A 27,950-nucleotide genomic window follows, 5' to 3' on the forward strand; every position below is an offset into this window, starting at 1 on the left:
GGGCTTAGAGCAGTGCTTGGCACATTGTAAACGCTTAACAAATAATAGGGAAGCAGCATGGCTCAGTGGAAGGAGCCCGGGCTTTGGAGTCAGAGGTCGTGGGTTCAAATCCCGGCTCCGCCACTTGTCAGCTGTGTGACTTTGGGCAAGTCACTTAACTTCTCTGGGCCTCAGTTACCTCATCTGTAAAATGGGGATTAAGACTGTGAGCCCCCCATGGGACAACCTGATCACCTTGTAAACTCCCCAGCGCTTAGAACAGTGCTTTGCACAGAGTAAGCGCTTAATAAATGCCATTATAAAAATAATAATAATAATGATGACATTTGCGTAACAAATAATAATAATAATGATGGCATTTGTTAAGCGCTTACTCTGTGCCAAGCACCGTTCTAAACGCTTAGGGGGGCTACAAGGTGGTCAGGTTCCACGGGGGGCTCACAGTCTTAATCCCCATTTTACAGATGAGGGAACTGAGGCTCAGAGAAGTTGTGACTGTCCCAACATCACACATGATCATCGTGGTCAGGGACTGTGTCTACCAATTCTGTTGTATCGTACTCTCCCCAGCGCTTAGTACAATGCTCTGCATGCAGTAAGGGCTCAATCTTTACGATTGATTGCTTGTTTGATGTCTAGGCTGTCAGCTCCTCCTAGACTGTAAGCTCCTTGTGGACAGGGAATGTGTCTACCCAAATGTGGTAATCTCTCCCAAGCGCTTAGTGTAGAGCTCTGCACACAGTTAGTGCTCAGTAAAGATTACTGATTGATTGATCGATCGATCGATCTTTCATCTCCCCAGGGGGTCACCGGGGGGGTCACGGTTTGTTCCGATTCAATCGCAGCCTTCAAAGCCCTACTGAGAGCTCACCTCCTCCAAGAGGCCTTCCCAGACTGAGTCCCCTTTTTCCTCTCCCCCCCACCCTACCTCCTTCCCCTCAGCACCTGTATATATGTTTGTACAGATTTATGACTATTTTACTTGCACATATTTATTATTCTATTTATTAATGATGCGCATTTAGCTTTAATTCAATTTGTTCTGACGACTTTGACACCCGTCTACAGGTTTGGTTTTGTTGCCTGTCTCCTCCTCCTCGACTGTGAGCCCGTTGTTGGGTAGGGACCACCTCTATATGTTGCCAGCATGTACTTCTCAAGCGCTTAGTACAGTGCTCTGAATGCAGTAAGTGCTCAGTAAATACGATTGAGTGAATGAATAAAGAAGGTTGCGCGTGACTAGTAAAATTATCCTTACATTTTAGGTGCAAACCTCGAAACATGACCAACAGTAGACCTAACCGGTGTTCAGAGCTGCTTTGGCGCGGACTGAAATACAGTGACCCCCATCATTTCTACGGAGAATTCGTAAAGCCCGTATAATGGCCAACAAGAAAGAGCCTCCGTTCTTCAATGAAGATAACGTGGGACCCTTCTACTACAAATTCCCTTTCTACGAGACTATGGACCTCTTCATCGAAACACTGACGGGCACGTGCTTTGAGCTGCAAGTCTCCCCCTTTGAAACTGTCATTTCTGTGAAAGCTAAAATCCAGAGATTGGAAGGTACCGCCCTTCTTTGGTTATAGGATTAGAAAACTGCGTATTGTGGTCAAGGAAAATGAAATGTATAACGTGCTGGTGTTTAATATTTAATGAAAAGCCTCGCTATAGGCCACTTGGGAAGCAGAGGACCCGGGTTCTAATCCCGGCCCCGCCACTTGTCTGCTGTGTCACCCTGGGCAAGTCATTTCCCTTCTCTGGACCTCGGTTCCCTCATCTGTAAAACGGGGATGAAGACTATGAGCCCCATGTGGGACATGGACACTGTCCAACCCGATTACTTTGTATCTACCCCAGTGCTTAGTACAGCGTGTGGCACATAATGAGCACTTAGATTCCATTCAAAAAATCAAATTGGAGTCCATTTGGGGTAGGTGAGTTGATTTGCCTTGTAGCTTCTTTTTCATACCAAAATCCTATGTTTATATATTTGGGTACAGTATTTGTTAAGTGCTTACTCTGTAGCCCCACGTGGGACAACCTGATTACTTTATACCTATCCCAGCACTTAGAATGGTGCTTGGCACATAGTAATCGCTTAACAAATACCATAATTATTATTATTATGTGCCGGGCACTGTACTAAGCACTGAGGGTAGATAGAAGGTAAACACTTATTTTAGGGTTCAGAATCACTGGGCTCGGTTGCCGAGGAAGGCAACATGCTTGCAAACTACCTGTCTTATACTGGTGTTCATTGCATGGTTTGCATAAATTAACTTGTTTCTGTGTCATATGCTATCGAAAAAACAGTTCATGGCATTTCTGGGCAACACTGAATGAGGAAATTAGCATAAGGGTAATATTTTCCTAAATGTTCACTATTTGGTCACTAGGCATCTCTTCAGCAGAGACCCTCCCCCTCTGCCTGGTTCATTCATTCATTCAGCTGTATTTATTGAGCGCTTACTGTGTGCAGAGCACTGTACTAAGCGCTTGGGAAGTACAAGTTGGCAACATACAGAGACGGTCCCTACCCAACAACAGGCTCACAGTCTAGAAGGGGGGAGACAGACAACAAAAGAAAACATGTGGACAGGTGTCAAGTCGTCAGAACAAATAGAATTAAAGCTAAGTGCACATCATTAACAAAATAAATAGAATAGTAAATATGTACAAGTAAAATAGAGTAATAAATCTGTACAAACATATATACAGGTGCCGTGGGGAGGGGAAGGAGGTAGGGCGGGGGGGATAGGGAGGGGGAGAGGGAAAAAGGGGGCTGAGGCTGGGAAGGCCTCTTGGAGGAGATGAGCTCTCAGTAGGGCTTTGAAGGGAGGAAGAGAGCTAGCTTGGCAGTTGTGTGGAGGGAGGGAATTCCAGGCCAGGGGGATGACGTGGGCCAGGGGTCGATGGCGGGACAGGCGAGAACGAGGCACCGTGAGGAGTTTAGCGGCAGAGGAGCGGAGGGTGCGGGCTGGGCTGGAAAAGGAGAGAAGGGAGGTGAGGGAGGAGGGGGCGAGGGGATGGACAGACTTGAAGCCCAAGGTGAGGAGTTTCTGCCTGATGCGCAGATTGATTGGTAGCCACTGGAGATTTTTGAGGAGGGGAGTAACTTGCCCAGAGCGTTTCTGGACAAAGACAATCCGGGCAGCAGCCTGAAGTATGGATTGAGATGGGGAGAGACACGAGGATGGGAGATCAGAGAGGAGGCTGAGTTCCGTGGTTCCGTAGTAATGGGAATAGCACTAGTACTGATTAATCAATCAGTGGTCTTTATTGAGTGCCTATTATGTGCAGAGAGCAGTGTACTAAGAGCTTGGGAGAGTCCAATACAGCAGACTTAGCAGGCAAGTGTATGCAGGCCACTGTACTAAGTGCTAAAGTCTTGTTTTGTCTTATGCGGTCGAGTCGTCTCCAACCTGTAGCGACTCCGTGGACGCATCTCTCCCAGAACACCACACCTCTGTCTGCAGTTGTTCTGGTAGTGGATCCTCCAGGAGGCCTTCCCAGACTGAGCCCCTTCCTTCCTCTCCCCCTCGTCCCCCTCTCCATCCCCCCCATCTTACCTCCTTCCCTTCCCCACAGCACCTGTATATATGTTTATACATATTTATTACTCTATTTATTTTACTTGTACATATCGATTCTATTTATTTTATTTTGTTAATATGTTTGGTTTTGTTCTCTGTCTCCCCGTTTTAGACTGTGAGCCCACTGTTGGGTAGGGACTGTCTCTATATGTTGCCAACTTGTACTTCCCAAGCGCTTAGTACAGTGCTCTGCCCACAGTAAGCGCTCAATAAATACGATTGATGATGATGATGATCCCCAGAATTTTCTTGGTAAAAATCTGGAAGTGGTTTACCATTGCCACCTCCATGCAGTAAACTTGCGTCTCCGCCCTCGGCTCTCTCCCGTCCCGCTGCTGCCCAGCGTGGGGGAGTTTTGAGTTGTGGCGGATTGCCTTGCTCTCGCTAACCACTGCTCAAGCCCGTAATAGAACGGGTAGGCCTCTGCTTGACTCTCCCTCCCGTAGCTGAGTCAGCTGTGTGACTTTGGGCAAGTCACTTCACTTCTCTGTGCCTCAGTTGCCTCATCTGTAAATTGGGATTAAGACTGTGAGCCCCCTATGGGACAACCTGACCACCCTGTAACCTCCCCAGCGCTTAGAACGGTGCTTTGCACATAGTAAGCGCTTAATAAATGCCATCGTCATTATTATTATTATCGGAATCTCTCCAGGTGCAATCCTAAGATTAGCACTTAGTACAGTGCTCTGCACACAGTAAGCGCTCAATAAATACGATTGATGATGATAAGAGGGGAAGTGCTTAAAGTGATAGGAGAAAATACACGAGGGAATTAATAATAATGATGGCATATGTGCTAAGTGCTGGGGGGGATGCAAGGTGATCAGGTTGTCCCACATGGGGCTCACAGTCTTAATCCCATTTTCCAGACGAGGTAACTGAGGCACAGAGGAGTTAAGTGACTTGCCCTAAGTCGCGGAGCCGGGATTAGAACCCATGACCTCTGGCTCCCAAGCCCGGGCTCTTTCCACTGAGCCACGCTGCTTCTCCCATCCCTCAGCGGGCAGCTGAGGTTTGAAGGGCGAAGAATGGGGATTTCTGCCCCTCTCCCGCCTCAAAAGACCGAGGCGGGCACTGACCTAACGAGCTACCTAAAACTAGGCCCACCCTTCCACGATACATCCCCAAGTTGGGCAAGATCAATCAATCAATCAATCGTATTTATTGAGCGCTTACTGTGTGCAGAGCAATGTACTAAGCGCTTGGGAAGTACAAGTTGGCAACATACAGAGACAGTCGCTACCCAACAGTGGGCTCACAGTCTAGAAGGGGGAGACAGAGAACAAAACCAAACATATTAGCAAAAGAAAATAAATAGAATAGATATGTACAAGTCAAATCAATCAATCAATCAATCGAGTAATGCATATGTACAAACATATATGCATATCTATAATATATGTATATAGTATAGCATATACTATACTATACTATAATATATAATATATATTATGGATATATACATATCTATAATATAATAATGAGAAGCAGCGTGGCTCAGTGGAAAGAGCACGGGTTTTGGAGTCAGAGGTCATGGGTTCAAATCCCGGCTCCGCCAATTGTCAGCTGTGTGACTTTGGGCAAGTCACTCGACTTCTCTGTGCCTCAGTCACCTCATCTGTAAAATGGGGATGAAGACTGTGAGCCCCACGTGGGACAACCTGATCGTCTTGGAACCTCCCCAGCGCTTAGAACGGTGCTTTGCACATAGTAAGCGCTTAATAAATGCCATCATTATTATTATTATTATTATTATTATTATTATTATTATTATATATACATACATACACAAGATCTGTCTCTGATCTCAGTATATTGGATCTTCCCTAGTACTTAGCACGTAGGAAGCATGTAAATAATCCATCACTTGTATAATTCCATTATTGTGATTGTTGTTGTTGTGATTATCATGATCATCCTCATTTTTAATGGTATTTGCTAAGCGCTCACTCTGTTCCAGGCACTGTTCTTAGGGCTGGAGTAGCTCTAAACGGAACAGACACCGTCCTTGTCCCACGTGGGGCTCACTGACGTAACTCCTTCTGCGCAGATGAAGAAACTGAGGCCCAGAGAAGCAAAATGACTTGCCCAGCAGACAAGCGGTGGAGCGGGACTCGAACCCAGTTCCATCCTCTAGGCCACGCTGCTTCTCTGATTATCGTTCTCTAATTCTGCCTCCAACCCAGTCAGAGTTTCAGGCGATTTCTGGGTCTGCTTCTCCCTCTTCCCCCCCGCCACCTCCCCCATTCTGTATATGTTATTGTAACTCTTATGTCTTTTTCATTCGTTCAATCATTTATTGAGCGCTTACTGTGTGCAGAGCATCATCATCAATCCTATTTATTGAGCGCTTACTGTGTACAGAGCACTGTACTAAGCGCTTGGGAAGTACAAGTTGGCAACGTATAGAGACAGTCCCTACCCAACAGTGGGCTCACAGTCTATAAGGGGGAGACAGAGAATAAAACCAAACATAATAACAAAATAAAATAAATAGAATAGATATGTACAAGTAAAATAAATAAATAGAGTAATAAATATGTACATACATATATACAGGTGCTGTGGGGAAGGGAAGGAGGTAAGATGGGGGAGCAGTGCCCTAAGTGCTTATCCTACAGCTTCGGCTCTGCTGGAATCCTGGTAAAAGTGGTGAAAGAAATGAAAATGGCCCAAGTGAGGTTTAGGATTTGGCAATTTCATTATCCATCTTTTTTTAGTATCCCAGTTCCCAGTTTGCCAGGAATAATTGAGCTGACCTGTGGAAATAGAATGAGACAAATTGTGTCTGCTCAATTCCTGTCAGTCATTGTACAGGACTCACGGTCCTACTGCACTAAGTTGAATCGGTATTCCACTGATTGCTAGGTGTTGAATCAAGAGAAGCAGCGTGGCGCAGTGGCAAGAGCTCGGGCTTTGGAGTCAGAGGTCATGGGTTCAAATCCTGGCTCCACCAATTGTCAGCTGTGTGACTTTGGGCAAGTCACTTCACTTCTCTGAGCCTCAGTTACTGCATCTGTAAAATGGGGATTAAGACTGTGCGCGCCACCCCCATAGGACAACCTGATCACCTTGTAACCTCCCCAGCGCTTAGTACAGTGCTTTGCACGTAGTAAGCACTTAATAAATGCTCAAGGCCCTACTGAGAGCTCACCTCCTCCCAGAGGCCTTCCCAGACTGAGCCCCTTCCTTCCTCTCCCCCTCGTCACCCCCTCCATCCCCCCCATCTTACCTCCTTCCCTTCCCCACAGCACCTGTATATATGTATATGTGTTTGTGCATATTTATTACTCTATTTATTTATTTATTTATTTATTTTACTTGTACATATCTATTCTATTTATTTTATTTTGTTAGTATGTTTGGTTTTGTTCTCTGTCCCTTTCAGACTGTGAGCCCACGGTTGGGTAGGGACTGTCTCTATATGTTGCCAACTTGTACTTCCCAAGCGCTTAGTACAGTGCTCTGCACACAGTAAGTGCTCAATAAATACGATTGATTGATTGATTAAATGCCTTTGATTAAGGAGAGGGAAAGGTTGTATTTAAGCTCCTGTTCCTCCTATTCATAGGCTTCCCTTGTTCTGACTGAGACCTAGTCGCCTTTTTAAAGTCCACATTTTATAATTAGCTAGAACTTTAGATTAGTAGCGCTAGGATCTATTACCCCGAGCCATATCTGGGTATATATGTATATATGTATATGTTTGTACATATTTATTACTCTATTTATTTATTTTACTTGTACATATCTATTCTATTTTATTTTGTTAGTATGTTTGGTTTTGTCTCCCCCTTTTAGACTGTGAGCCCACTGTTGGGTAGGGACTGTCTCTATATGTTGCCAATTTGTACTTCCCAAACGCTTAGTACAGTGCTCTGCACACAGTAAGCGCTCAATAAATACGATTGATGATGATGATGATGATGTTCTGGGCTCACAGCCGTGATCCGCATTTTACAGGGAATGGAGGCCTAGAGAAGTGCAGTGACTTGCCTGAGGTCACACAGCGGAAAAGTGGCTGAAGCCAGGATTAGAACCCAGGGCCTCTGACTTTTCCAGGCTCAGGCTCCTTCTCCTGGGCCACGCCGTTTCCTCAGAAGTTAGTGCTTAAAGAATAAGATTTGTAAGGAGATAGTTACAGAAGCGCTATCAGTGGTAGAGTCAATCAGTGGCATTTATTGAGTGTAGACTGTGTGCAGAACACTGTAGTAAGCGTTTGGGAGAGTATAATACAGAAGAGCTAGTTACGCAACCCCTAAGCAAAGCCCTACTGAGAGCTCACCTCCTCCAGGAGGCCTTCCCAGACTGAGCCCCCTTTTTCCTCTCCTCCCCATTGCCCCCCGATCCTACCTCCCCCAGCCACAGCACTTGTATCCTCTCCCCCTCGTCCCCCTCTCCATCCCCCCTTCTTACCTCCTTCCCTTCCCCACAGCACCTGTATATATGTATATATGTTTGTACATATTTATTACTCTATTTATTTATTTTACTTGTACATATCTATTCTATTTATTTTATTTTGTTAGTATGTTTGGTTTTGTTCTCTGTCTTCCCCTTTTAGACTGTGAGCCCACTGTTGGGTAGGGACTGTCTCTATATGTTGCCAATTTGTACTTCCCAAGCGCTTAGTACAGTGCTCTGCACATAGTAAGCGCTCAATAAATGCGATTGATGATTTATTACTCTTTAACTTGTGCATATTTACTACTCTATTTTATTAATGATATGCATATAGCTTTAATTTGATTTATTCTGACGGTTTTGACACCTGTCTACATGTTTTGTTTTGTCGTCTGTCTCCCACTTCTAGACTGTGAGCCCATTGTTGGGTAGGGACCGTCTCTATCTGTTGCCGACTTGGACTTCCCAAGCGTTTAGTACAGTGCTCTGCACACAGTAAGCGCTCAATAAATACGATTGAATGAATGAATGAAGAGCTGGTAGACACAGTCCCTGCCCACCAGGAGCATACAATCTACCCCAGTGTTTAGAACAGTCCTTGACACATAATAAGCGCTTAACAAGTAATAATAATAATAACGATGGTATTTGTTAAGCGCTTACTATGTGTCAAGCACTGTTATAAGCTCTGGGGAATATACAGGGTAATCAAGTTGGACACAGTCCCTGTCCCTCATGGGGCTCACAGTCCCAATCCCCATTTTACAGTTGAGTAACCGAGGCCCATAGAATCAATCAATCATATTTATTGAGCGCTTACTGTGTACAGAGCACTGTACTAAGCGCTTAGGAAGTACAAGGGAAGTGAAGTGACTTGCCCAACGTCACACAGCTGACAAGTGGCGGAGCTGGGATCAGAACCCACGTCCTCTGGTTCCCCAGCCTGGGTCCTTGCCACTTTATTATTACTATTATCAAGATGGGGGAAAAAGACATCAAAATAAACTACCTAGAGGGGAAATTCATTCAATCGTATCTATCGAGTGATTACTGTGTGCAGAGCACTGTACAAAACACTCATGGCAGAGTGTAGCGAGATTGCTGTGTGGTTGAGAGTGGGGTGAGTATCAAGTCCTGAAGGGGTTCATTTAGTTGTGTTTGAGCGCTTACTGTGTGCAGAGCACTGTACTTAGCGCTATAAATGCCGTTATTACTTGTATATATTTGTACAGAGTTACTACTCTATTTATTTTACTTGTACATATTTACTATTCTATTTATTTTGTTAACGATGTGCATATAGCAATAATTCTATTTGGTCTGACGATTTTGACACCTGTCTACGTGTTTTGTTCTGTTGCCTGTCTCCCTCTTCTAGATTGTGAGCCCGTCGTGGGGTAGGGACCGTCCCCATATGTTGCCGACTTGTATTTCCCAAGCGCTTAGTCCAGTGCTCTGCACACAGTAAGCGCTCAATAAATACGATTGAATGAATGAATGAATGAATTCCCTGCCCACAACGAGCTCACAGTCCAAGTGCCAGGAGACCCCAAAGGGGAGAGCAGGTTGGGGAAATGAGAGTGTAATCAGGGAAGGCTTCCTGGTGGAACTGGGATTTTTTGCTTCTGTGCCTAGTTGGTGCAGTCGTCGATGGGACTGAGCGCTTAGGATGTTGTGGAGCACTGTTCTAAGTATGAGGGTACAATGCAGCTGATGATGATGATGATGATGATGGCATTTGTTAAGCGCTTACTATGTGCAAAGCACTGTTCTAAGCGCTGGGGGAGGTTACAAGGTGATCAAGTTGTCCCACAGGGGTCTCACAGTTTAAATCCCCATTTCACAGATGAGGTAACTGAGGCACAGAGAAGTGAAGTGACTTACCCAAAGTCACACAGCTGACAGTTGGCAGAGCCGGGATTTGAACCCGTGATCTGTGACTCCAAAGCCCGGGCTCTTTCCACTGAGCCACGCTGCTTCTCCAAGGAGAAGCCTTCTAGGAGTCGGTCAGTCAGTTGTATTTATTGAGCACTTACTGGGTGCAGAGTACTCAATGCTCAGGAGAGTCCAACAGAGCACACACGTTCCCCGCCCACAGCAAGAGGGGGAGGTTACAATCTAATGGAGAAGTGTCTGTGTGGGAGGTGGTGGGTAGAAAGAAAATAAAGAGGGAATTCCCTGGAGTCTCAGCATTTCCCATTTCCTCAGCATTTTAGACTGTGAGCCCACTGTTGGGTAGGGACTGTCTCTATATGTTGCCAATTTGTACTTCCCAAGCGCTTAGTACAGTGCTCTGCACAGAGTAAGTGCTTAATAAATACGATTGATTGATTCCCAGGAATTTCCCTGAATGACTTATTAAGCTTGGCATCCTGAGCCTCTCCTCCTCCCCATCCCCCCCCCACCCGCCCGCCCTACCTCCTTCCCCTCCCTACAGCACCTGTATAAATGTTTGTACAGATTTATTACTCTATTTTACTTGTACATATTGCTATTCTATTTATTTTGTTAATGATAATAATAATAATTATAATGGTATTAAGTGCTTACTATATGCAAAGCACTGTTCTAAGCTCTGGGGAGGTTACAAGGTGATCAGGTTGTCCCACGGTGGGGCTCACAGTTTTAATCCCCATTTTACAGATGAGGGAACTGAGGCCCAGAGAAGTGAAGTGACTTGCCCAAAGTCACACAGCTGATAGTTGGCAGAGCTGGGTTTTGAACCCATGACCTCTGACTCCAAAGCCCGGGCAGTTTCCGCTGGCTTTAGTTCTATTTATTCTGACGACTTGACACCCGTCCACATGTTTTGTTTTGTTGTCTGTCTCCCCCTTCTAGACTGTGAGCCCGTTGTTGGGTAGGGACTGTCTCTATATGTCGCCAACTTGTACTTCCCAAGCGCTTAGTACAGTGCTCTGCACACAGTAAGCGCTCAATAAATACGATTGAATGAATGAATGAATCAATCATATTTATTGAGCGCTTACTCTGTGCAGAGCACTGTACTAAGCGCTTGGGAAGTACAAGTTGAATGAAAGAAGAACTGTGGCAGGTCGAGAAGGAATAGGAGAGGCCAAGCCGAGGGTTTCGCTCTGCTCAGGAAGCTGGTCAAAAAGAATAAGTTTTCAAAGACTTCCAGCGAAAACCAAATAAATCTGATTTAGAAATGGGAATCAGGAGTATTTCTTGAGTGTTTACTGCGTGCAGAGAACGGTACTTAAACACTTGGGAGTATACAATGCAGCAGAGTTGGCAGACACTTTCCCTGCCCACAGTGAACTCCCAGTCTAGGCCCTTAATAATAATAATAATAATAATGGTATTTGTTAAGCACTGTTCTAAGCACTGGGGTAGATATAAGCTAACCAGGTTGGTTACAGTCCCCCGTCCCACATGGGGCTCACGATCTTAATCCCCACTTTACAGATGAGGTAACTGAGGTACAGAGAAGTTAAGTGACCTCCCCAAGGCCACACAGCAGACAAGTGGTGGAGCAGGGATTAAAACCTACGTCCTTCTGACACCCGGGCCCATGGTCTATCCACTAAGCCACTCTGCTCCTCATAAGTGCCTTTAAATACCCAAGACTGTCTTTAATTCTTATCCGTTATGTTTTTCCAGTGTCTAAAGCAGTGTTTGGCACTCAGAAAGTGTTTAAGAAAAAGCATTATCACTGCTACCCGAATACCTTTCAGTTGAATTTTTTTATACTACGCCAAAAAAGGTATGCCTCGTGAGGCAGTCTGATGGGAGAGATCTCCGAATTGTGTTTTGCATGTGTTTTGGAGTTGATGCTACTGAATTCTTGTACAAATATTTTCTTTCTTCCATCCTTGTCCCCCAAGGTATTCCTGTCTGCCAACAGCACTTAATTTGGAATAACGTGGAGCTAGAAGATGATTATTGCTTGAATGATTACAAGTAAGTCAATCATCTTCTCTGTTGAAGCAACAGCTTTAAATACTGTTTTTTTGTCCCCTCCGCTTCCGTTTTGCCAACTTGTACTTCCCAAGCGCTTAGTACAGTGCTCTGCACACAGTAAGCGCTCAATAAATACGATTGATGATGATTGATGATGATGTTTTCTGTCCCGTCATACCCCTTTCCTCCAGCCCTGCCTCCTCCAAGAGTCTTTGTCACCTCACCCGTCACGCCCAACTTCAAACCCTTCCCAAAGCGTGGCTCAGTGGAAGGAGCCCGGGCTTTGGAGTCAGGGGTCAGGGGTTCGAATCCCGGCTCCGCCACGTCTGCTGTGTGACCTTGGGCAAGTCACTTAACTTCTCTGAGCCTCAGTTCCCTCATCTGTAAAATGGGGATTAAGACTGTGAGCCCCATGTGGGACAACCTGATCACCTTGTTTCCCCCCCCCAGCACTTAGAACAGTGCTTTGCACGTAGTAGGTGCTTAACAAATGCCATTATTATTATTATGATGCCATATTGAATTTTATTTCCAGCCCTATCCATCCCCTCTTCCCAAGGCAAACGTACTGAACCTCTCTTGTCTATTTTTTCCATTCTAAACCTTTTTATGGGCTGCCCTTCCCCTATAATACTCTCCCCCTTCATGACTAATCAACCACCCTAGAAAATCAGTGATTTTTCTAGCCAGCTTCTAGTTCTAACCCTTCAGAGAAAGAAAAAACAAAACAGCCCTGTTTCCTCGAATTGTTTCAGTTAAGGTAATTCATTTGTTGTTTTCCAAGCCTGATTGTCCTTTTCTGTATCTGTTCCCACGACTCCTGTTCGTCGGGTATTGTACATTCTTAGAGGGCAGACACCACGTCTAACTGTCCAGCACAACATCTTATATGTTTTGATCCTTAAGAGTCGGGTGTTTGTTAAACACTGACTATGAGCCAAGCACCGATCCAAGCGCTGGGGTAGATAATAATAATAATAATACTGGTATTTTTTAAGCGCTTACTATGTGCAAAGCACTGTTCTGTGAAGTGAAGCAGGTCAGACACAGTCCCTGTCCCACGTGGGGCTCACACTCGTAATCCCAATTTGACAGATGAGGGAACTGAGGCCCAGAGAAGTTAAGTGACTCGCTCAAGGCCGCACGGCAGACAAGTGGCCGAGGCAGGATTAGAACCCATGACCTTCTGATTCCCAGGCCGGGGCTCTCTCCACTACGCCATTCTTCCTGATGTTGATGATGGTGTTCTTTTCAATTCTTCGCAGCATCTCAGAAGGCTGTACCTTGAAGCTAGTACTGGCAATGCGAGGGGGACCTATCAATTCTAGGCGAGGTAGGTACAGACTGAAAATTTTACACCCAGTAAAACCCACCGGTTGCTTGGGATGCAGAATTCCTGTCCTTTCTCATCTTTCTTGGACATCCCTGTTCTCTGTGGGAGCTCTGCCGCTTTTTTTTTTTTTTTTTTACAGAGAAGCAGCGTGGCTCAGTGGAAAGAGCACGGGCTTTGGAGTCAGAGGTCATGGGTTCAGATCCCGGCTCCGCCAATTGGCTGTGTGACTTTGGGCAAGTCATCGTCATCATCATCAATCGTATTTATTGAGCGCTTACTGTGTGCAGAGCACTGTACTAAGCGCTTGGGAAGTACAAATTGGCAACATATAGAGACAGTCCCTACCCAACAGTGGGCTCACAGTCTAAAAGTCTAAAAGTCTAAAAGTCACTTCTTTGGGCCTCAGTTACCTCATCTGTAAAATAGGGATTAAGACTGGGAGCCCCCCGTGGGACAACCTAATCACCTCGTAACCTCCCCAGCGCTTAGAACAGTGCTTTGCACATAGTAAGTGCTTAATAAATGCCATTATTATTATTATTGTATCATTTGACTATTGAATACTGTATCATTATGTTGCCAACTTGTACTTCCCAAGCGCTTAGTACAGTGCTCTGCACACAGTGCTCAATAAATACGATTGAATGAATGAATAATAAGGATGGTATTTGTTATGCACTCACTATGTGCAAAGTCACTTCACTTCTCTGGGCCTCAGTTACCTAATCTGTAAAATAGGGATTAAGACTGGGAGCCCCCCGTGGGACAACCTGATCACCTTGTAACCTCCCCAGCGCTTAGAACAGTGCTTTGCACAGAGTAAGTGCTTAATAAATGCCATTATTGTTATTGTTATTGTATCATTTGACTATTGAATAATGTATCATTATGTTGCCAACTTGTACTTCCCAAGCGCTTAGTACAGTGCTCTGCACACAGCACTCAATAAATACGATTGAATGAATGAATAATAATGATGGTATTTGTTATGCGCTCACTATGTGCAAAGTCACTTCACTTCTCTGGGCCTCAGTTACCTAATTTGTAAAATAGGGATTAAGACTGGGAGCCCCCCGTGGGACAACCTGATCACCTTGTAACCTCCCCAGCGCTTAGAACAGTGCTTTGCACAGAGTAAGTGCTTAATAAATGCCATTATTATTATTGTTATTGTATCATTTGACTATTGAATAATGTATCATTATGTTGCCAACTTGTACTTCCCAAGCGCTTAGTACAGTGCTCTGCACACAGCGCTCAATAAATATGATTGACTGAATGAATGAATTTGACTAAAATGTGCTTTAATCTCAGCTGAGGAAAGAAGCCCCAGTTTGGACTCAGTGAATCGTATTTATTGAGCACTTACTCTATGCAAAGCACTGTAGTAAGTGCTGGGGAGAATCCAATATCACAGAGTTTTTTGGCTGCAGTTTGTGTTTCTTTTTGTTTAATATAGTATTTGTTAAGCGCTTACTATGTGCCAGGCACTGTACTAAGTGCTGGGGTAGATACAAGATAATTAGGTTGGACACAGTCCTACATGAAGCTCGCAGGCTTAATCCCCAAAGAATAATAATAATAATAATATGACATTTGTTAAGCACTTACTATGTGCAAAGCACTGTTCTAAGTGCTGGGGGGGATACAACGTGATCAGGTTGTCCCCCATAGGGCTCACAGTCAATCCCCATTTTACAGATGAGGGAACTGAGGCTCAGAGAAGTCAAGTGACTTGCCCAGAGTCACACAGCAGACATGTGGCAGAGCGGGGATTCGAACCCATGACCTCTGACTCCAGAGCCCGTGCTGTTTCCACTGAGCCACGCTGCTTCTCAAAGAAGTGAAGGGACTTACTACTAAGACTTCTACTACTACAACCCAGTCCGCACACTGTGTGTGACCTTGGGTAAGTGACTTCACTTCTTTGGGCCTCAGTTACCTCGTCTGTAAAATGGGGATTGAGGCGGTGAGCCTCACTTGGGACAGGGACTGTGTCCAACCTGCTTGTACTCCCCCACCTCAGCACTTTATACAATGTCTGGCACACAGTAAGCACTTAAGTACCACAATTATTATTATTATTATTATTACACGGGGGGCGGGAGGATTAGTCCTTGCCCCCTCCAAGTTCTGTTTAACTGAGACATTCTCACTTTTGATATTTTGGTAATTTTTTTCTTTTTTTGCCTGCCTTTCCTCCCCAATTTTCTACCGCAACCCAGCTCGCTCCTCTCATTCCAACCTACTCACCGTACCTCCATCACATCTATCTCACCGTCGACCTCTCACCCACGCCCTGCCTCCGGCCTGGAACGTCTTCCCTGTTCATAGCCTACAGATAATCAATCAATCAATCGTATTTATTGAGCGCTTACTGTGTGCAGAGCACTGTACTAAGCGCTTGGGAAGTACAAGTTGGCAACATATAGAGACAGTCCCTACCCAACAGTGGGCTCACAGTCTAAAAGAGGAAAAAAAAAGAGCCACATAGACTAATCCCTCTCCTCACCTTCAAAACCCGCTACTTCGGATGTATTGTACTCCGCTAAGCGCCTAGTACGGTGGTCTGCACATAGTGGGCACTCAATAAATACCATTTATCGATTAATTATTGAAGGCACGTCTCCAAGTGGCCTTCCCCAGTGGATAGAGCTTCGGCCTGGAATCAGAAGGGAATAGGTTCAATCCTGCCTCCACCACTTGTTTGCTGTGTGGCCTTGGGCAAGTCACTTCACTCCTCTGTGCCTCAGTTACCTCATCTGCAAATTGGGGATTGAGATGTGAGCCCCACATGGGACAGGGACTGGGTCCAACCCGAGTGTGGCTCAGTGGAAAGAGCAAGGGCTTTGGAGTCAGAGGTCATGGGTTCAAATCCTGCCTCTGCCAGTTGTCAGCTGTGTGCCTTTGGGCAAGTCACTTCACTTCTCTGGGCTTCAGTTCTCTCATCTGTAAAATGGGGAGTAAGACTGTGAGCCCCATATGGGACAACCTGATCACCTTGTAACCACCCCAGCACTTAGAACAGTGCTTTGCACATAGTAAGTGCTTAATAAATGCCATCATTATTATTATTATTTGCATGTATCCACCCCAGGGCACAGTACAGCGCCTGGCACATACTAAGCACTTTTCCGTTTGTTGTTATATTGTGCTCTCCCAAGTCCTTAGTACAGTGCCTTGCACATAGTAAGTGCTCAATAAGTACAATTGAATGGATGAACAAATACCACAATTATTATTATTATCCCTCTTCACCCTGTCCCTTCTGTGTCACCTTTGAGCTTGGATTTGAGGGTTGTCTTTATCTATTGCCGAATTGTACTTTCCAATTCATTCACTCAGTCGTATTTATTGAGCGCTTACTGTGTGCAGAGCACTGTACTAAGCGCTTGGGAAGGGTGACATATAGAGACGGTCCCTACCCAACAACGGGCTCACAGTCTAGAAGGGGGAGACAGACAACAAAACAAAACGTGGACAGGTGTCAAGTCGTCAGAATAAATAGAATTAAAGCTAAATGCACATCATTAACAAAATAAATAGAATAGTAAATATGTACAAGTAAAAAAGAGTAATAAATATATACAGGTGCTGTGGGGAGGTAGGGTGGGGGGTAGGGAGGAGGAGAGGCAAAAGGGGGCTCAGTCTGGGAAGGCCTCTTGGAGCACTTAGTACAGTGCTCTGCACACAGTAAGTGCTCAGTAAATATGAATGAATGAATTGCACCCTTTATTCATCCCTCCCTCAGCCCTACAGCACTTATGGACATATCTGTAAATCATTCATTTATAGCAACATCTATCTCCCCCTCTAGACTGTAAGCTCACTGTGGGCAGGGAAGGGGTCTACCAACTCCGTTACATTGTACTCTCCCAAGCGCTTGATAAAGATGGCTCCAGGCAGTAATCAATCAATCAATCAATCAATCGAGCACTTACTGTGTGCAGAGCACTGTACTAAGCGCTTGGGAAGTACAAGTTGGCAAAATATAGAGACAGTCCCTACCCAACTCACAGTCTAAAAGGGGTAAGTAAGGAAGGAAGGAAGTACAGTGCTTAGTACAGTGCTCTGCACATAGTAAGCGCTCAATAAATACGATTGATGATGAAGTAAGTGCCAAATAAATACAATCGATTGGTCTTTATGCATATTATATTCTCTTGGAGTCTGTGTCCGTTCTGTCCTTCCGTGGCCAGGGGGAACTCCCGATATATTCTAGATTATGGTGTTCTTGTAAATAGCTCTGGGCGCGGCACGTTGTGAACCCTTGAGCGTGGCTCAGTGGAAAGAGCACAGGCCCGAGAGTCAGAAGGACCTGGGTTCTAATCCCAGCGCTGCCGCTCGTCTGCCACGTGACCTTGGCCCACTCACTTCCCTTCTCTGCGCCTCAGTTACCTCATCTGTAAAATGGGGGTGACGACTTTGGACCCTGTGTGGGGAAGGGACCGGGTCCGACCCTACTGTCTCGCATCCACCCCGGTACTTGGCACGTAGTAAGCACTTAACAAATATCGTTATTGTTACCGTTAGAGGCCATGAGCGCTGTGCGTGTGAGAAACGACGAGCTTTTCGAACCTCTTGATTTTTCTCTTCAAGTTCCCGTGGAAGATCCGCTTCGGGAAATGGCCGAATTCATGTATCCCGGGCAAGATGAAGTTTGGGAGAAGGCTCCTTCCAATAAGCAAGTCACCTTTTTGGTCTACAGAGAAGGGGATCAGTTGAGTTTTTTCCGTGTGATCGATAGGGGAGATGGCACTCTGACCCCCCTCTCGGAGTCGATAAGGTATGTGTGATTTCTAAAAGGGGAAAGTTAGCATTTGAAACCCACAAAATCTTAAACTCTGCATCGGTACCACTTACTTTATTGGAAGATGTTTTCCAAGGGTTTTAATCTATCGCATTTTGTTTCGAGATAGAATACTTGGTCAAGCCTGGCTCAGTGGAAAGAGCCCGGGCTTTGGAGTCAGGGGTCATGGGTTCGAACCCCGGCTCTGCCAATTGTCAGCTGTGTGACTTTGGGCAAGTCACTTCACTTCTCTGGGCCTCAGTTCCCTCATCTGTAAAATGGGGATTAAGACTGTGAGCCCCCCCCCCCCCCCCCCCCCCGGGGGACAATCTGATCTCCTTGTAACCTCCCCAGTGCTTAGAACAGTGCTTTGCACATAGTAACTGCTTAATAAATGCCATTATTATTATTATTAAGCGCTTAGTACAGTGCTGTGCACACAGTAAGCTCTCAATAAATACGATTGATGATGCCCTGAATCCTTTCCTCCTTCGTGGGAGCATTTTTTTAATGGTATTCATTGAGCACTTACTGTGTGCCAGGCACTGCGCTAAGCGCTGGGATAGATGCAGGCTAATCAGATCAGGTTGGAACCAATCCCTGTCCCACATGGTGATCTCAGTCTTAATCCCCATTTTACTGATGAGATAACTGAGGCAGAGGAGAAGTGAAGTAATTTACTTGCCCAAGGTCCCAAAGCAGAAGGGGCGGAGTGGGGAGTATAACCTCAAATCCTCTGCCTCCCAGCCCGTGCTTTATTCACTAGGCCATGCCATTTCTCATTTTGAAAACAAAATGCTAAAAGCTGGGCTTTGTGGGCGAGTAGTTTGTCCAACCCTCCGTCTTGTCAGTGAAATGGGATGACGTTCGCTCAACAGAGGAAAAGTGGGAATCCCATATGACTATTATTTCCTCTGTATTGGGAGACTCTAACCTGTGCACTCAAGACTGTGAGCCCACTGTTGGGTAGGGACTGTCTCTATATGTTGCCAACTTGTACTTCCCAAGCGCTTAGTACAGTGTTCTGCACACAGTAAGCGCTCAGTAAATACGATTGATTGATTGATTGGGACCGTTTCTGCATGTTGCCAACTTGTGCTTCCCAAGCACTTAGTACAGTGCTCTGCACACAGTAAGCGCTCAATAAATACGATTGAATGAATGAATTTGATAGAGAGAGAGATAAGCAGCGTGACTTAATGGAAACAGCACAGGCTTGGGAGTCAGAAGATGTGAGTTCTAATTCCAGCTCTGCCACTTGTCTGCTGTGTGACCTTGGGCAAGTCACTTCACTTCTCTTTGCCTCATCTGTTAAGTAGGGATTTAGACTGTGAGCCCCACATGTGACAACCTGATTGTTGTAACTACCCTAGTGCTTAGAGCAGTGCTTGGCACGTAGTAAGCGCTTAACCAATACCATTATTATTTATTTATTGTTTGATTAAGTGTTTTAAGTTTGACAAGAATGAGTTCGTTGAAGTCTTAATCCCCTTCTTCCGGTCCCTTTTGCTAATCTCTAGGTGACCCTTTGCCATGTAATCTGCGTTCATGCAGTAAATATTAATTCCTGTGGCAGCTACTTTTAAGTGTCTTGCTGTGGTTTTCGTAGATCAGTGTAAGGTCATTATTACTCTATCTTGTACATATCTATTCTATTTATTTTATTTTGTTAGTGTGTTTGGTTTTGTTCTCTGTCTCCCCCTTCTAGACCGTGAGCCCGCTGTTGGGTAGGGACTGTCTCTATGTGTTGCCGACTTGTACTTCCCAAGCGCTTAGTCCAGTGCTCTGCACACAGTAAGCGCTCAATAAATACGATTGATTGATTGATTGATTGACAAAGAAGCGGGAGAGGTCATCTCCCTTTGTCACGGTGGATCAATCTCTGTGCCGTCACAAAGGGTTTGGGGCCGGGAGGCTGAAGGAAGGATTCGATTAGAGGGATGATGGTTTGCGGCGGGCTTGCCTCGCACTCTCGTCCCTGCCGGTTAGGTTTCTGCTGGGCCACTGGGTGCCTGAGAAAATAGGCAGGCAGGCAGGTAAGGGTGTTCCCAAGGACACTCTTAGTACACCCTTCAGCACTTAGTACAGTGCTCTGCACACAGTAAGCGCCCAATGAATGCGATTGAATGAATGAATGAAGAACCTGGCCTACAAAATCCACATGCAGCCAATGTGACTGCAGCCAAGTAGAGCCTCGTGGGTTTTGTTCTTTTTCTTTTTCTAAAATATATGTTATTTGTTAAGTGTTTACTATGTACCACACACAGTACTAGCGAAGAGCAGCCTGGCTCAGTGGAAAGAGCCCAGGCTTTGGAGTCAGAGGTCATGGGTTCAAATCCCGGCTCCGCCAATTGTCAGCTGGGTGGCTTTGGGCAAGTCACTTCACTTCTCCGGGCCTCAGTTCCCTCATCTGTAAAGTGGGGATGAAGACTGTGAGCCCCCCATGGGACGACCTGATCACCTTGTAACCTCCCCAGCGTTATGAACTGTGCTTTGCACATAGTAAGCGTTTAATAAATGCCATTATTATTCTTATTACTAAGCTCTGGGGTAGATACAAAGTTGTCAGGTTAGACACAGAACCTGTCCCTCATGGGGTTCACACTTTTAATCTCCATTTTACTACTACTAATAATAATAATTATGGTAATTGTTAAGTGTTAAGTGCTTACTATGTGCTAAGCACTGGAATAGATTCAAGTTAAGTTGGACACAGTCCCTGTCCTCCATGGGGCTCACATTCTTAATCCCCATTTTATAGATGAGGTAACTCCGAGCCACAGAGAAATGACTTGCCCAAGGTCACACAGCAGCTGCCTTCCCAGATTGAGCCCCTTTACCTCTGCTCCTCCTCCCCTCCCCATCGCCCCTACTCCCTTCCTGTGCTCTACCCCCTTCTCCATCCCACAGCATTTGTGTATATTTGCACATATTTATTATTCTATTGATTAATGCTGTGTTTATATCTATAACTCTATTTTGATATTATTGTTATTATTATTTTGTTTGGTTGTCTGTCTCCTCCTTCTAGACTGTGAGCCCGTTGTTGGGTAGGGATTGTCTCTATCTGTTGCTGAATTGTACTTTCCAAGGGCTTAGTACAGTGCTCTGCACACAGTAAGCGCTCAATAAATACGATTGAATGAATGAATGACAAGTGGCGGGGCTGGGATTAGAACCCAGGTCTTTCTAACTCCCAGGCCTGTGCTCTCTCCATTAGGCCGTGCTGCTTTTCAGCCAGGGTTGCCACTTCAGTCAGTACAGTCTTCCGCTGGCCGTATGAGCCAGCTATTTTCAAGATGGGCCCAGAGGCCACTGACCACACAGAACATATTTACTATTTATTTTGTTAATGATGTGCATATAGCTTTAATTCTATTTGTCCTGACTTATTTAACACCTGTCTACATGTTTTGTTTTGTTGTCTCTCTCCCCCTTCTAGACTGTGAGCCCGTTGTTGGGTAGGGACCGTCTCCAAATGTTGCTGATGTGTACTTTCCAAGCGCTTAGTACAGTGCTCTGCGCACAGTAAGCGCTCAGTAAATTCGATTGAATGAATGAACATGCTAGGTGGGCTTTGGGTCAGAATCCTCCGTCACAGACAACAAACCACCGTGGGGATGCTGCTATTTCTGGCCATTTCATCCCTTTTCTCCTCCTCCTCCCCTCCTGAAGTTTGGACGTTGGAAAAGCTAATTAGGAGCATAGGCTAGACCCTGAACAGGAGGGGAAAGGTCATATTTATTTATCTTACTTGTACATATCTATTCTATTTATTTTATTTTGTTAGTATGTTTGGTTTTGTTGTCTGTCTCCCCCTTTTAGACTGTGAGCCCACTGTTGGGTAGGGACTGTCTCTATATGTTGCCAACTTGTACTTCCCAAGCGCTTAGTACAGTGCTCTGCACACAGTAAGCGCTCAATAAATACGATTGATGATGATGATGATATATTCAACATTCACTTTTATAATGTGTCAGGTATATATTTCATAAATAGGCTCCCTATCGTCATCATGGTTCTGTATTGAAATTCATCTTTCAAATAACCTTCTTTTCCAGCCATGCGCTCTTATCCATTGTTCTGGTGTTTTTAGTCTGTTGAACGAATTACGAAACCAACCAGGGCAAGACTCAGAAATCTTGGGCAGGTACTTTACTTGGAAAGATTTGTCCACTCTCATTTATTGAGCAGGTGTATTTATTGAGTGCTTACTGTGTGCAGAGCAGTGTACTAAGCCCTCGGGAGAATACACTATAGCAGAGTTGGGAGAAACAGAAACTGGCCAGGCAGCCAGGAAGAATAGCCGTGTGGAAAGCGGGAAATAGTGGGCCAAAGGCGGAGCATTTTTCATTTGGACAGTTGGAATTCCAAAGAAATCCAAGGTCATGTTAGTTAATTGATCAGTGGTATTTATTGGGTGCTTATTTTGTGCAGAACACTGTACTAAGCACTTGGGAGCATTCAATAAAATTGGTACACATGATCCCTGAGGACAGTGCTCTGCACACAGTAAGCGCTCAATAAATACAATTGAATGAATAATTAGAGTCTAGTGGAAGAGACAGATATTAAAAGAAATTACAGGTAAGGATGTGTCAAAGCACTATTCTAACCACTATTTTATTTTATTTTACTTATACATATTTACTATTCTATTTATTTTGCTAATAATGTGCATCTAGCTTTACTTCTATTTATTCTGATGACTTGACACCTGTCCACGTGTTTTGTTTTGTTGTCTGTCTCCCCCTTCTAGGCTGTGAGCCCTTTGTTGGGTAGGGACTGTCTCGATATGTCGCCAACTTGTACTTCCCAAGCGCTTAGTACAGTGCTCTGCACACAGTAAGCGCTCAATAAATACGATTGAATGAATGAGAGCAACTGTACATCAGTGCTGTGAGGATGTGGGTGAGGTATCACATAGCATTGGGAAACGAGCTTAGTCAGGGAAGGCTTCCTGGAGGAGATATTTAAATAGGGCTTTGAATAGTCATTCATTTGATCATATTTATTCATTCAATCGTATTTATTGAGCGCTTAGTGTGTGCAGAGCACTGTACTAAGTGCTTGGGAAGTACAAGTTGGCAAAGTATAGAGACGGTCCCTACGCCACAACGGGCTCATAGTCTAGAAGGGGGAGACAGACAACAAAACAAAACTTGTGGAAAGGTGTCAAGTCGTCAGAACAAGTAGAATTAAAGCTAAATGCACAGCATTAACAAAATAAATAGAATAGTAAATATAAGTAAAATAAATATAGTAATAAATCTGTACAATAAATCTGTGCTGTGGGGAGGGGAAGGAGGTAGGGCCGGGGGGATGGGGAGGAGGAGAGGAAAAAGGGGGCTCAGTCTGGGAAGGCCTCTTGGAGGAGGTGAGCTCTCAGTAGGGCTTTGAAGGGAGGAAGAAATATGGAACGCTTCACGAATTTGCGTGTCATCCGTATTTATCAAGGGCTTACTGGGTGCAGAGCATTGTACTAAGTGCCTGGGAGAGTACGATATGACAATAAACAGTGACATTCCCTTTAGACTGTGAACCCACTTTTGGGTAGGGACTGTCTCTATATGTTGCCAACTTGTACTTCCCAAGCGCTTAGTACAGTGCTCTGCACACAGTAAGTGCTCAATAAATACGATTGATTGATTGACTGATTGATTCCCTGCCACAGCGAGCTCACGATCTACAGGGAGGAGACAGACATTCAGTACAAATAAATGAAATGACAGGCGTATACGTAAGTGCTGTGGGGCTGGGAGGGGTGGGGGAAAGCAAAGGCAGGGCGGCACAGAAGGGAGTGGGAGGTGAGGAAAAGTGGGGCTTAGTCTGGGAAGGCCTCTTGGAGGAGATGGGCCTTCAATAAGGCTTTGAAGATGGGGGGAGATTAATTGTCGGATTTGGGGAGGGAGGGAGGTCATTCCAGGCCAGAGGAAGGACGTGGGTGAGGGTTCGGTGGCGGGACAGGCGAGATCGAAGCATAGTGAGAAGGTTAGCACTAGAGGAGCGGAGTGTGCCGACTGGGTCATAGAAGGGGAGTAGCGAGGTAAGGTAGGAGGGGGCAAGGTGACGGACTGCTTTAAAGCCAATGGTGAAGAGTTTTTGTTAGATACGGAGGTGGACGGGCGACCACTGGAGTTTTTGGAGGAGTGGGGTGACGTGTCAGAGAAGCAGCGTGGCTCAGTGGAAAAGAGCCCGGGCTTTGGAGTCAGAGGTCATCGGTTCAAATCCCGGCTCTGCCAGTTGTCAGCTGTGTGACTTGGGGCAAGTCACTTCACTTCTCTGGACCTCAGTTCCCTCATCTGTAAAATGGGGATTAAGGCTGTGAGCCCCCCGTGGGACAACCTGATCACCTTGTAACCTCCCCAGCACTTAGAACAGTGCTTTGCATATAGTAAGCGCTAAATAAATGCCATCATTATTATTATGTCGTAAACGTTTTTGTAGAAAAATGATCTAGGCAGCGGAGTGGAATATGGACTGGAGCGGGGAGAGACAGGAGGCTGGGAGGTCAGCAAGGAGGCCGATGCAGTCATCCGGGCAGGAGAGAAAGATAGGGAGAGCTAGTCTCCGTTTGCTGTGTTGGCAGAGGGCATTCTAGGCTGGAGGGAAGATGGGAGCAAGGGGTTTATGGCAGGTTAGGGGACAGTGAGGAACAGTGAGTAGGTGAGTATTAAAGGAACGAAGTATTTGGGCTTCGTTCAAGTAGGAGAAGAGTGAATACTGTGGATTGACTGATCTAGCCTTGGCTGACACTTTTGGGCCCTCACAACTCTCAAAGTCACTGACGCGAGAACTCCTGCCTTCGCTTTGCCTGAGTCTTCAGTCAATCAATCAATTAATGGTGCTTACTATATGCAGAGCACTGTACTAAACGCTTTGGAGAGTACACCACAATAGAGTTGGCAACCTGGCCCTTTAGACTGTCAGCTTGTTGTGGGCAGGGAATGCAGAGAAGCAGTGTGGCTCAGTGGAAAGAGCACGGGCTCTGGAGTCCGTGGTCATGGGTTCTAATCCCAGCTCCACCAATTGTCAGCTGTGTGACTTTGGGCAAGTCACTTCACTTCTCTGGGCCTCAGTTCCCTCATCTGTAAAATGTGGATTAAGACTGTGAGCCCCCCGTGGGACAACCTGATCACCTTGTAACCTCCCCAGCACTTAGAACAGTGCTTTGCAAATAGTAAGCGCTTAATAAATGCAATCATCATCATCTGTTTATTGTTCTCCTGTGCTCTTCTAAGTGCTTAGCACAGTGCTCTGAACACAGTAAGCGCTCGTTAAATATGACTGACTGACTAGACATGTTCCCTGTCCACAATGAGCTCTTCAGTCATGTCACTCAGCAGAATTTCTTTGCTGTCGCATCCCTCAATAATTCATTTTGTAATTGTGCTCCAAAACATTCAAAGATCCAGCTTGGGAGAGAGGTGCTTTTCAAAATAAATAGTATTGTCGTCGTATTAAATTTTTAAATATCCCTCTCAGTGGACACATTTATTATTTAGGAGTACTTTATTGCAGAATCTCCAAGGGATTGTGTTTTTGTTTTTGTTTTTTTTTGGACAAATACTTACATCTTCAGATAGTGGATTCATAGCTTTGAGCCGCTGAGTTACTCTGCTAGGAAATTTAATCAGCTTTCAATACCCTATACAAAGGGAGATTCTGGAAAAAGGAAATCCACAGCCTCCCACCATTTGGCCAAACCTCACTACACAGCTACTTCCCCACCAAGTCTTGTAATTTTGCTACTACTTCGCCACCACATCTTGTAATTTTGCTACTGCGAAGCAAAATTGACTCTCTTCTGATAGACCTACTGAGGCCCTCCCTCCTCATGTCAGACAGACAGTTTCTCTCCCCCACTCAAAACCTTACTGAAGGTACATCTCCTCCAAGAAGCCTTCCCTGAATAAGCCCTCCTCTCTTCTCCCACTCCCTTCTGTGCCACTCTTACTTGCTCTTTCATTCATCCTCCCTCCCCACAACACGTTTTCCTCTCCTCATTCATTCATTCATTGTCGTATTTATTGAGCGCTTACTGTGTGCAGAGCACTGTACTAAACGCTTGGGAAGGACAAGTTGGCAACATATAGAGACGGTCCCTACCCAACAGCAGGCTCCCAGTCTAGAAGGGGGAGACAGAGAACAAAACAAAACATATTAATAAAATAAAATAAATAGAATAAATATGTACAGGTTAAATAAATAAATGGAGTAATAAATACGTACAAACATATATGCATATATACAGGTGCTGTGAGGAGGGGAAGGAGGTAAGGCGGGGAGGAGGGGGAGGGGAATGAGGGGGCTTAGTGTGGGAAGGCCTCCTGGAGGAGGTGAGCTCTCAGTAGGGCTTTGAAGGGAGGAAGAGAGTGAGCTTGGCGGATTTGTGGAGGGATTGGGGGCATTCCAGGCCTGGGGGATGATGTGGGCCAGGGGTCGACGGCGGGACAGGCGAGAACGAGGCACCATGAGGAGATTAGCAGCAGAGGAGCGGAGGGTGCAGGCTGGGCTTTCCTCGGAGCTATATAGTCGAGCAAGTCCAAAATCTGCAACCTTTATCTGCCCTCTGTTGTTTAGTAGGATATTTGAACACTTAATATCTCTATGCAAAAAGTTCTTCTTGTGGCAGTAATCCAAGCCCTCCATCAGCTGTCTCCTGAATGACTTTATATGGTTTTCATTAAAGTGAACCAAGCCCGATTTCTAGCAATCCCATCAGGTCATGTCCATATATTCAAACACCGGATAGAATGCACCTTGAATTCAATCAATCAATCAATCGTATTTATTGAGCGCTTACTATGTGCAGAGCACTGTACTAAGCGCTTGGGAAGTACAAATTGGCAACACATAGAGACAGTCCCTACCCAACAGTGGGCTCACAGTCTAAAAGAGGGAGACAGAGAACAAAACCAAACAGAATTGCCACGAGCCCTTTCTTCAGGGGAGCTCAGGCACTTCTCCTCTTACTTTGTTTACTGCCACAACATCGCTCTTTGTCCTTTTTGAAATCTAACGCATCTTCCTTGTCTGTTACTGTTTCCTTCATGTTGATAATACTTTGGTGGGTGAGTTGTCTAAGGATTTTGATTTCCCGAATAGCTGTGATTGGGAAGCCTTCCTCTTCCCCTCCCCATCATCCCCCCTACCTCCTTCCCCTTCCTGCAGCACTTGTGTATATTTGTACATATTTATTATTCTATTAATGATGTGTACATAGCTGTAATTCTATTTATTCTGCTGGTATTGACACCTATCTACTTGTTTTGTTTTGTTGTTTTGTTTCCCCCTTCTAGACTGTGAGCCCGTTGTTGAGCAGGGACCGTCTCTATATGTTGCCAATTTGTACTTCCCAAGCACTTAGTTCTGTGCTTTGCACACAGTAAGCGCTCAATAAATATGATTGAATGAATGAATACCTGACATTTATTTATTTATTTATTTATTTATTTATTTATTTATTTATTTGTTTGTTTGTTTATTTATTTATTTATATTGATGTCTGTCTTCCCCTCTGGACTGTGAGCTCGTTGGCCTCAGTCACCTCATCTGTAAAATGGGGATGAAGACTGTGAGCCCCCCGTGGGACAACCTGATCACCTTGTAACCTCCCCAGTGCTTAGAACAGTGCTCTGCGCATAGTAAGCTCCTAATAAATGTCCTCATTAGTTGGGGGGCAGGAATGTGTCTGTTGCTATATTGTACTCCCCCAAGCACTTTAGTACAGTAAGCGCTCAATAAATACAATCAATATGATTGAAGGACATATCCCAAAGTTTTTCAGAACATAGGAGAAAAAAGAAGCTGAGAGCCCAGAGAACCTCCAAAATGGATCATCAATCTATGGTATTTTTTGAGCACTTGACTGTGCAGTGCACTGTACTAAGTGCTTGGGAAAGTA

General features: G+C 45.1%; 1 protein-coding gene across 4 annotated transcripts in view; it reads left to right on the forward strand.

The window, feature by feature from the left end:
* The window catches only part of ZFAND4 (zinc finger AN1-type containing 4), an 80,551-nt gene that overhangs the window by 11,145 nt on the left and 41,456 nt on the right, over positions 1-27,950 (forward strand). For 3 of the 4 annotated variants that reach the window (XM_038744210.1, XM_038744211.1, XM_038744212.1), the window contains exons 2-5: positions 1,266-1,566; positions 11,846-11,921; positions 13,187-13,254; positions 17,854-18,040. In XM_038744210.1, the coding sequence (XP_038600138.1) occupies positions 1,383-1,566; positions 11,846-11,921; positions 13,187-13,254; positions 17,854-18,040 (515 nt within the window). In that variant the 5' untranslated portion in view covers positions 1,266-1,382. Of the gene's footprint in view, positions 1-1,265; positions 1,567-11,845; positions 11,922-13,186; positions 13,255-17,853; positions 18,041-27,950 lie in introns of those variants that run through there. The other variant, XM_038744213.1, reaches the window with a different exon arrangement.

The sequence above is a fragment of the Tachyglossus aculeatus genome, chromosome 3, assembly GCF_015852505.1.
Source record: "Tachyglossus aculeatus isolate mTacAcu1 chromosome 3, mTacAcu1.pri, whole genome shotgun sequence".
NCBI lineage: Eukaryota > Metazoa > Chordata > Mammalia > Monotremata > Tachyglossidae > Tachyglossus > Tachyglossus aculeatus.